Source organism: Odontomachus brunneus, unplaced genomic scaffold (genome assembly GCF_010583005.1).
Source record: "Odontomachus brunneus isolate Ranch 3 - 2012 unplaced genomic scaffold, Obru_v1 Obru_scaffold_073, whole genome shotgun sequence".
NCBI classification, from domain to species: Eukaryota; Metazoa; Arthropoda; class Insecta; order Hymenoptera; family Formicidae; genus Odontomachus; species Odontomachus brunneus.
This window is the reverse complement of record NW_022639523.1, coordinates 208000-219486: the sequence shown is the minus strand read 5'-3', so window position 1 is coordinate 219486 and position 11487 is coordinate 208000. Positions and strand designations below refer to the sequence as shown.

Genomic DNA, 11487 nt, shown 5'->3' with positions numbered 1-11487 from the left:
TCTCTCTCTCTCTCTCTCTCTCTCTCTCTCTCTCTCTCTCTCTCTCTCTCTCTCTCCCCCCTGCTCTCTCTTTCGTCTCTTGCGACACGTAGTATCACGCGAGGTTCCTTTACCTTTCTTTTATCAGAGAGAGTTATCCGATCGGTTATTATTTTGCGCGTTCTCTCTGACTCACTTCTGGCGCATTCTCGACATTGCACGTGGATTTAGTTGCCATACGGTTCTTCGCGAATCAACTCGCAGCCTTTCTTTCTATGTATATAAATATACTGTTTACTTTTTTTGCAAACCCTTGCCGTAAATATTAAAATCTCAGATTTTAATAACTCTCTGATGATTCTCATAAAAACTGGGATATTTTCTTTGTCTATTTCAAAGTATAAGGTTTAGAAAAAGACGATCGCGCTCGAATTTTGGCTGATTTTAATGAATGATTGTGTTTATTGACGAACCACAACTACGACGAAGCAAGCTCATAATTATTTATCGGCTCACAGATCGCGATCGATGATAAATCGTCGCACGAGTCTGCTGCTACGTTTGCAAACGTTACGTAACCATCGAGTTTATGAGACATATTAAGGCACTGAGGCGCGCGCTATTTGAACGAACACACACACTTGTACGACTGTACTTGTACAAGTGTGTAACGTAGATCTTCGTAAATTGCGTGTGAAAAGTGTGAGTCAATGGGCGAATCAGTAAATCTATTCGATATTGGCCTCCTTAATTGAGATTAATCTGTATTTGTCTATTAAATCACTCTTCAAACTTTTTAATCAGCGAGCCATCGTTCTTTTTTTATCCTCTTTATATTTCAGTTTTCAAAATGTATGTAGACGAGTCTCCCACAGTCATCATATCGAGCCGGGATTAGATTCGTTCGTTTGCACAGCAGTCGAGACATTGCGATTATTTTCCGTCTCAATAAAACATCTCGTCTCGCGAGGTGCATTACATTAAGGAAAACCTTCAGTAACTGCAAGTCCGTATCACTTCGAGTCCGTTGACTTCGCATTCTCCCTTTCATCGGGCGTCTCGCTAAAAGCGAAGTGGGCGACAGACTTCTCGTGTGGTACTTAGCGTCTGATGTCGACGTGAAATTTATCTTATCATTCGATGTGACTCGTATGAATCGCGCGTTCGCGATGGAATGGATGACGTTCGCGCGCTAAAATGATGACGATGACTCCCGATATCGTATTTATCAATAGAATTAACCGCTAACATGTTACCATGACATACAATTCCCTTGATCGAAAACCTTACTGAGAAACGTATCACCATATGGAACAAAAACGTTTATGGAAGAAATGTTTGTAAGTGCGAATGCAAACACAATAATCCTCTGTTTATATATACGCGATTATCGCTTCAGCAGTCCTGCATTTAAAAAAAAAGAAAAGAAAACTGAGTGTACCGTTATCTAGTCTAAAGAACTTCCCCTTTTTAAAGCAAATTTAAATCTCTTTCTATCGTCGTACATATATGAATTTATATTTCATTAATTCTTTTCATTATTATTTCCCGGTCTTTGTAATAATTCTCACTGTGTGTGGAATAAACAAATATCCGGATCGTGATTTATTCTCGAACAGAGGCATAAAGCAACAAAGCGCTGTTATGTTTCGGAACGCAACACAAATTCGTATTGTGTGCATCCTCGCGAATAATATTTTAGATGCTTTGTTTCTTCGTCGATCAGCATCTCATTTTCATTCACTTTATACGTAATGAAGCCGCGAGCAGAACATGTAAATTGTTTCTCGGCTTGACACGTTTTATGCTATCACGCGGAAAATATAATCTACATTCAGCAGTCCGCGTGCTACGATGTTCGACACGAGTGAGAGACTCGTCAAAAATTTTCCAGCGGTTACGTAAAACTATGCGCGCTTTAAGAAAATTGGACGCGGCGAATTGATAAAGCTATTCTTGAATGAATTCGATTTTTCACGCTCGCGCGCTACGAACGTACTTATATTATCACGGTATTCTCGGAGCGATGCCGCGGCTCGCCGATTAGAGTTCTTTCTCTCGCAACGGTTGCTGCGTGGCCCGAATAGATTTACATGTCTGAAAGGACTATTACCAGGAACGTGCTTGAAAAATTTCTATTGTTGGCGAGGTGTAAAACACAATAATGCATATTGCTCTTAAAATTATGCGATAACTGACATTCCTTTGCGAATATTATTGATTTTCTTTTCTCTGTTTATATTTCTCGCCATGTGGCGATAAACTCTGGATTGCGAAATGCCTACGCGTCGCTCCTACCTAAAATCCTTCAGAGAAAGATAAACTACAAAGAAACGGGTCCTCTCTGAGGCTATCAGATAACGATGATTTTACACTGAGAAAAGGTATTTGAAAATTTACTTGTAAGATATAAAGTTTATTCACCGAAATAAACTCTATTTTATTGAAAAATAAACTTTACATCCCACCAATAAATTTTCAGTATTTTTGCTTAATGCATATTACCATATCGTATGATTATTTTGATTAATAATTTTCTTAGTTCTCTAAAAAAAGAATGAAAAAGGTAGAAAGAATAGAAAAAAGATCCATGTTTTACTTCTTTGAAAATTTTCAAATAAAAAATTTTTAGGGCAAAAGTTATAGTGATTTGAATTTAAAAGTGCATCAATATTTCTAACGATAATATATATAAAGCATTTTGTACGAGTCGGAGATTTATCCTCAGTATTAACTTCACTCTCGAGCTTATTTGCAATATACGTTGATAAAAATTTTTGTTATATTTACCGATACTGTGTGTTACTTTCCGAAGGATTGACCTTAGTTCGTCAATGATACTCCGTACAAAAATCATGGAGGAGATCGCGGTCAACGATGACGAGCAAATCCAAGCATAGCTGTCGTCAAGAATTGCATATATAAACGTTCAGTCATCTTATCGTAGATAACCGTTTCAAACTATTCCATTGCGCTTGAGAGACACCGTGGTGTCGTACGAGACGACGACGAATGTCGTCTCGGTCACGTATGGTAGGCCCGCGATGAATGGATAGCTCTTCGTTCGGCGACGAATACCGATGACGAAAGAGAAAGAGATAAGCAAATAAATAGACGAACATAGAACGAAAGAGAGAGAGAGAGAGAGAGAGAGAGAGAGAGAGAGAGAGAGAGAGAACAAGTCGCAATGCGAGGGTGGTGGACCGTACGGGAAGAGACGGTGAATAGAACGTGACGAGACTCGGGAATGTCTAACGTTTTCGATTTATCAGTGTACACGTGTTTCAGCACTGGTACAACTGATAGACCGACAAATAATTATCGTGCAGCACAGAGGAATCGTTGTACTAGCTCGGATTTAGTCGTCCACCATTAATATACGATCTCTTCCTACCAGCCTGTGCTGAGTCGTTCGCTAAACTGAAATTAGTACGGTGTGAAATGAAGTACAGAATTAATTGAAGAAACGCGACATTCGTCGATGCTCCAACGTCATTTGTTTCGCCTCTTGTACCACGTTCGTGATTAAAAAAATAGTTCGCAATAAGAGTTGCAATTATTTTTCACGTTCCTGTCGAGAAGTGATATCCCTCTAAAATATCGTATTGACAAAACTTTGAAAGATTCGTGTAAATCGGAGATAAAGCAAATTCACTAATTGATAAAATAGAGAAAAGTCAAAATGTTGAACCACATTTATACACGTACTTTCATACATTTCTTCGTCAGACCGAAAGAAATTCGAAATCTATCAAGAGTTGAAAACTATTGACGCTCGTCGACAAATCTACATTTCTTCCGTACGAGTCACACTTATTGATTCTTCGTAGTATTAGATCACGACATACGCGTTGTACGCCGTTGCGTCACTCCATTGGGACGTTTCATTCAACTTGAAGTCTTTCGTACGAAGGTCAGGCAACTCGCGTCTATTGCCGGCACGAGCACTCTCTCTCCATTCTTTATTCGCTCCGAGCTGTCCCTTCCTTTCCTTGCGTTATGCCTTTCTTCCTCAGCATGCAACGCACATTAGCTTCCCTTCCTCGAACGTCCAACTACTACTTCTTCACTTCACCTCGCTTATCATTCGACGTATAAGTCTTTCTTCCCAAATGTTCCATGATTTCTACTATTCTTTCTAATTTTTTATCTCATGGAGCTTTATCAGTTATTTGTTATCTTGTCTTTTTGCTGAGCAGTTGTCTTTCGTATCTCTATTTTTAATTGAAGTTACCTTTCCTTTATATTTCTATATAAATATCGATAATGCCTCACTCCAAATATTGTTAAATATATATATATATATATATATATTTTTTTTTTTAACACGTATGTTAAGAATATTACCAATCGAGATATTCACGCAATGACAAGGGATTGCGACGTGTTTCATCGTGGTTTGTGTTTCTCTGAGCGATTTGAAGATTTCATACTTAACAGATCTTAGTATATTGTAAAATGATGCACGACATACGATGTATGTCGCGATGAAACTCTTTATCTACATAGGTGGTGTATGTCAGGTCGGATTAATGATTTTTCATTACTTAGCGCGACGTCCGATGCATGGGCAGCTTTCTGGAAGCCAACGGCATCACCGATGGTAGCGGTATGCTGACAGCAATGGCAAAATTGTTGAAACAAGAGCTGGCTTCCGACGCCGAGGAGGAGGGCCTGGTGCCAGCACTCTCCGGCAGATTCACCTCGATGCAGAAGGTGCCTTCCCTCTCGGACCTCTCCGATCCGGAAAGCTCCTTGGGTGAGTCTCTTAATTGATTTCATTGCTTGCCTTTTCTATCGCTCGAAACATATCACAATGTACATATCAATATGCACAAAGTACAAGTGGCTAAATGTCACAAAATAATTTCATGATTCACAATTGAATTAAGCTAAAATTTGCACAATTTTTTTCTTTATTCGCAGTATATTGAATAAACATTGTTTTGCAACATAGAATTATCCTAAAAAATGGAAGGCTATGTAAATATTTTTTTTAGCCATTAATATATGTTTTCGCATACATCTCGAGCTGTTGACACGCGTAAAAGTAAGATTATTGACCGCATTGTTTTGACAAAAAATAGGCTGACTGATTATATATATATATATAATATAAAAATACACGTTTATTATTATCCAAACGTTCTTAAAAAAAATGCTTGGATAAAATTATAAGTTGATAACATAAATATTTTTAAATTTTTCAAGCAACGTATACTTTGATATATAAATTAATATTTAATATCAATATTTAGTAATCTTGAAAAACGCGCGTATCTTCTTTTTAAATGTCGTAATATAAAAATATGATATTGTTCTTAAACGTGCGACATTTCATTGTGTTGCTGGCAGCAAGTACATGTCAATGGCGTGAGAAAATGCGCCTACGAGACTGTTTGCTCAGACAGTATAATAATCGTTCAGCCTAATATTTCCATTAAGCGGTCAGCCGCAGTCGTGATGAATGATTTTGTCAAGTTTAAGAGCCACCTGCTCGCTAAAACATGCAATCGTGAAAGTATTTCGAAGACTGCTTTGTGTTAAATTTCGATATATATGGAAACGGTAAATACACTTTCACGTCTGTCACTTTTTTCACATCTGTCTGCGTTTATATACAAAGACAATAAATAAAGGACAAAGGTGAGGAGTGATATCTGACGCGAAGAATAGTAAAATCAGCTCTTTCGACGCGTCTTGAAATATGATCGACTACGATGCCCCGATATGGTGTTGTGTTAACTTCGGATCCCGACACTTAAAAGGTACACTTACACCCGGTGACGCTTGCATAATACGAGCACTAGCTGCGCGAGCTCTCACTCACACGTGAATGATTTGTCCAATTAGATCGCGCTAGTTGTGCCGTGCTTCTTGCGATACGCCAAACGAGATGTAGCGGTATCTTTATCGTAACCCTGACACGAGAAATCCTTTTGAGCGGCGTCTCTTAACAGTAACGACATATTATAACATATTCGTACATTAACTTAAATCTGCGCGCGAAAGTTCGCTTTTTCCGTAATTGACAGAATGATGCAGCATTGTGCTTCCTTTATTATACTACCATGTCAGCAAAACGTACAAAGAGTACCATGACCGTTGCTCTACACCGCTTTTTAAACACGCGTGAATTTTCTCAAAGAAAATATGAAAAATCTGACATTAAAGCATTTAATTAAAAAGAGACTTTGTTATTCTGCGGAAATGTTACAACACAAGCGAAGTGATATATCGGCATCCTGTTATTTGATATGAGTATTATTTATCGAAATGTCATATAAACTTAGATTTTTACGCGTGCGTGTATATGCAAACTTAATATGCGCAACGTAAATAGCGATTTCGCACAAAAGCTGTTGCACAAAGCGACTATTTTATTTCCACACTCTTTCCGTGCTATTTGATTAATGCTTTAAATAACGCGCGTGAAATTAATTTCCTAATACGGCGAGAAAAAGTGAGTTTCGCCGCGCTGGAAATCGGAATTTTCTAGGACGAATATACGGTAGAATTGAATGAGCGAGCAAGTGCGCGCGAGTCATCCTTGTTACTCGCGGCTCGTCGTTCACGATCAAAATGTAGCGAGAATTTACGAATTGGATAATCAGCAGCATCCTCATTAAAGCCCCCCCACTGAACGCCCCCGCCTTCCATTCTCCTTCGGTCGCGTATGTGAGTGCACGAAAGGCTACACGTACGCATCAGACGCGTCGCGTCGCCCCCACCCATTTATCCGCTTTTATATCCGAGAGATAGAGCACGGGGGAACGAGCATTTTTCAGTGATTTTGTGTCTTTTTCTAACGACTAGGCTTACGCAAGCACAACTCGTAAATCACTTATAAAAATATTTAGTCCTGAGACAAGCGAATAGTAAACCGCGTTCTCTAAACAATTGAATCAAAACGACAATTTCGAAGTATCCTCCACTGTTGTAAAACTCTTCCCCAACATCCCTTTTCTCTTTCACATTCTTTAAATGCAAAATAATATTTTATTAATTATCTAAGCATTTTTTAATGAACTTGGATCTACAGTAAAAGTAGTTTCTACGAAGTATATAAAAAAATAAAAAAAGATTCGTTCGGTCAGTACTAATAACGTATTTGCTTAAATTCCTTTATTCAAATAGGATAAACTTTTACAAAAAGTTGAGGTTTTAAGAAAATGTACATTTGAAAAATATCTCGTATTGGTACAAAAGAAAATACATGTGATTAGTACACGCCGAATAAATATTTTTTTCATCTCTTAGATATTCTTTCTTTCAGTACTCCCAGGGTATTCTTGAGTATGCATCTTCGGATCTTGAATATTATATTTCGCGGTGTTACCATTTATTGTACGGTTAAAGTTCCAGCTTAACGTTATTTCGGCTTCTTTTAAACGTAAATCCACTATAAGCCTACAATGATATTACGCAACGTGTTTAATAACCCGTCTAAGTTAGAAACGTATCCAACGCAATTAGCAGTCGGTTCTTAAGCAACGTGGTAAATACGAGCGTGTGGTTTCAATTGGACGGGATTATACCGTAATATAACGAGCGTGTAATAATGCGATACGAGCGCATAAGTCACGTGTAATTAGACGGCCGTTTTGCAACGTGTCGTTCAACTTTCGGCACGCGTGAGTCAGCCGCGATACGCGTTCATTAGCGAGCAATCCGCGGCCAATATGCGCGCAAATAATTGAACAGTTGAGATCGAATTGTCTCTCTCCGTTCGCGTACCAATCTTATTTAATCTGCGCCGCGTGAGCACGTGTCCATTCGCGTAACTTCAAAGAAGACTGTGTGCACTTGGCGCGAGATTTCCTTCCTATATCGCGAATGAAGTTAACGAGTTGGAGTGTGTCGATACGGGATTGTCGCGCGTAACATCTGTGAGAATTCGTGACGAAAAATCGAACACTGTCCAAGTGATTTTATTTAACAACAAAACAAAATAGGTTTCAATCTAACTGTTCGCGAAAAATCCTTATCGATTGATACTTAGACCGAAAGTTCTTTTGCGACTGACAACGACATTGTGGGGATTACGATATATAGTTTTAAATTGATCTTTGTAATCAACAGCGCGAAATACATGTTTTTTTTTTATCAGTATGTGATATCAGGGAAACAGAGAGAACAGATCATAGTTCAAACACACTGTACGATTTCTCTTCGGTTTCTCCATTATTTGCACGACGTATACTTTGCATTGACTTTTTTTTCATAACGATCCCTAAACACTATTGTCAGGCGATCGAGCGTTACCATCTCCGTTTACGATCGATGACAGACAGTGTCCAGAATGTTTTATGCAAATAGCCATTGTCTATCTTGACATTGACGCGATACCGGGAGATTTGTTTTGCGCTTCTTTATGCGGCGTCGTCGCCGCACCGTAGAACGTAACGCATCCATGTCGCGAATGCAACACTATGATAAACTTGACTCTCTCTTTCTCTCTCTTTCGCTCTCACTCTTTCGCTCCCTGTCTCTTTCTCGCTTTTGTGTAAAGATACTCGTAAAGATACGCTGTCTCATAAATATGAATTCGGATTCCGCGGCAAACAACGTGAGGGAAAAAGTGCGTTGGGCCAAGGAACTTTGACGGAAAGTTTAGTCGCCGTACGATGCAATCCCCGACGATGCTTTAACGGGACGCAAAACGTTTGTTGTCACGAATTATGAAATTCCACTAACATGGAAAAATCTCTCGTTGCAACTTAAATATCAATTTCCGTTTTGTTTGCTCTTACATTTTACATTAATTCCGCGTATTACTTTATTGCCGGCTGTGTATCTTAATTGGCTCGTAAAGCATGAATGCTTCATACGTCTTGTTTTTTCTTTTTGCATATCTTCTAACAGATAAACCGTTGATTAAACCGCGTAAATGAGAGAACTGTTATCCGTTAAGGCAGCTCAAGATATTAAAATTTATTCCCATATCTCTCCCTAGTTATTAACATTTATTTCGATGTTTGAAAATCCAAACTGATATCCTAACAATAATCTTAAAATCGGAAAGTAGGAGAGAAATTAATGAAATGGTTTATAGTTATCATGAATCAGTTTATTCTTTCTTAATTACTTGTATGCAGTGCACGATTGTAGAATTTTGTTCTCCGCCAAAGATCGGTGAAGAGATCTTCGAAGTCGAGGAGGGTCTCTCGTTGTTCGTCTCGTGAGCTCTCTACGTATGTTTCCTATTTATTCCGCAGCCAAATCGACACCGGATGATCGAAGCTCGTTAAATTACGTGCCACGACTAACTAAAAGGTCCCACCCTGTGACCGCGTAGGTCCTTATCCTTTTGCCTCGTCTCTTCGCAGTTCAATGTAAATCACTGTCCAATAGCACACTGAGAGGAAAAGAATGTTAGAAAAAATAATAGAAAAATGGTAATATGCACATAAGATTATTATCACTAATATTATAGTAGAAATTAATTTAAAGAATGGTTCTCTTGATCATAATTCATAGTAATTATTTCTCTATGTGATTATAGTTGCAAATACCAAACATTTTTTCTCAGTGTGAAACGTGAAATATTTTAAACTTTGTCTGAATATTTAACTGATGATTTCATCAACTGATGATTGATCTCAAAAACGCACTCGGAATACGCGGAAAAAGTATTGTAGTAAAAATTACGTGAAAATTATATATTTTTACAACATTTTTTGTAAAGTTAAACTATATTAAAATTGCAATATAAATTCGACTAATAGTAAATTCGACAATCTATCTGACATACAATATAAAAAAAATATTCAAATAATTACAGTAAGTTTGTGGTAAAAAATTAAACGCGCATATAACACTTTTTAACAGATATATAATAATTACGGTGATATTTCTGGTTCAAGATTACAAAAGTTTTGTCGTAATTTTTCGATATTTTCTCCGTGTAGTAGCGAGACCTGAACTGAATGCATCTTAGGATCGCGCGATGAATATTCGACGAATTACTCATTCAACCACTAAAAAAATCTTACGCAATCTATAACAATGGTCGTTTCTAAGCGATTGAGGAAACTTAAAGGACACGTATTATCCCAAACATTTTGGGACTGTTAGGACTGAAAAGATTAAGTCGAACCATGCCGTGTAGAACCAAATTCTCCCGATCATTGTCGAAAATGAGAGAGACGAACGAGAGGGCGAGGAAAGAGAAATTGCCGACGAAGCCTTGCACCTGCATGGGAATACAGCGAGACGATGCAAGACGAGTGGGGGTGCGGGTTCTTCGCAACCAAGAGAGAAAGAGAGATAGAGAGGAAAGTCGCCGGTCGGCCGGCCGGCCAGCTAGTCGGTATACTAAGCGTCATAAATACATCCCCATTATTAAGCGGACATTTCCCGAGGGAATTTATTATAGCCAGACGCAGTCGAAACTGTGCGAGATAAGTTGACGCGAAGGAGATACTCGAGATAAATATCCGGGTATCGTCATTCTTTCGTTAATTTATTCGATATACAGCAATCTCATTTGATGTTATATTCAACGTACGCGAGAAGCACCTGGCAAACGCTGCCAATTATTATTAGAAAGATACTCCCCGTTCTATTCGTTTCGTCATTTAATTTATGAAAACCCAGATACGGTGCCGCCGACAAGAGTGGCCATTCTGTGACGGAGAGGCGTTTATGACACCCGGTGTACATCGCGCGAAACGCGTAACCGCAGCTGTGCGTGCGGTCGAGCTTCCCCCTGCCTCCATCTTACTCACTCACTCACTCATTCTCTCTCTCTCTCTCTCTCTCTCTCTCTCTCTCTTTCTCTCTCTCTCCCGCTACATCCTTCGTCTTCCCTCTGTGCTCGCACTCGCTTTGCTTACCTACCTACCCGACACCAGACCAGACGCAGATACGGTTCTCACGTCCTCGATCGTCGTCGGCGACGGCGATTTGCAGTTTGAAACAAACCCTCATCGCGGTACGCACGGTCCTCTCTCAACCTGTCGAGTGCCGCCTGCGTGCCTGCCTTTCTTCTCTTAGCAGATGCTCCGCCTTCGAAGACGCAATCTCGAGGGCCGGTTACCTCGTCTGCGTCGAGAAGAGAATGCAAACCGCGTGTTTCGTCGAATTTGATTTTTTTCGCGTGGCTGAAATTTCATCGCGCGAAAAGATACGAGGGTATATTCGCTTGGTTTAGTTCAGTTCAAAGTTTGTTTCATTATGTCTCATCAAGAAAGCTATATCGTCTTTGTCTTCCTTCTCGCACGGAAAAAGAAAGAATTTGGTTGGATTAACCAAATGTGTCTCATAAAATATGAACAAAACAGAATTCCGGTTGAAGTCACCAGAATTCTGTTCCATTCAAGTTAACAAAGTTCTGGTTAGCCAAACGAGATTTCTAATTAACTTGAACAAAATTTTTTAACTGGGATTTCTGGTTTATTTCACTAGACATTTGATATAACCAAACTTTTTTTCCGTACGTACAGTCACGACAAAAAAGTTGTTCATAATTTTTGGGACAAGTTTGTAAACTCCCCCCCCCCCCCC

The 11487-nt window shown here is 39.0% G+C and overlaps 1 protein-coding gene across 7 annotated transcripts in view; it reads left to right on the top strand.

Moving 5' to 3' along the window:
• Nucleotides 1-11487, top strand: part of LOC116847105 (ETS-like protein pointed) — a 132195-nt gene that overhangs the window by 16896 nt on the left and 103812 nt on the right. For all 7 annotated transcript variants that reach the window (XM_032821736.1, XM_032821738.1, XM_032821737.1 and 4 more), the window contains one exon: nt 4531-4738. In XM_032821736.1, the coding sequence (XP_032677627.1) occupies nt 4531-4738 (208 nt within the window). The remainder of the gene's footprint in view (nt 1-4530; nt 4739-11487) is intronic.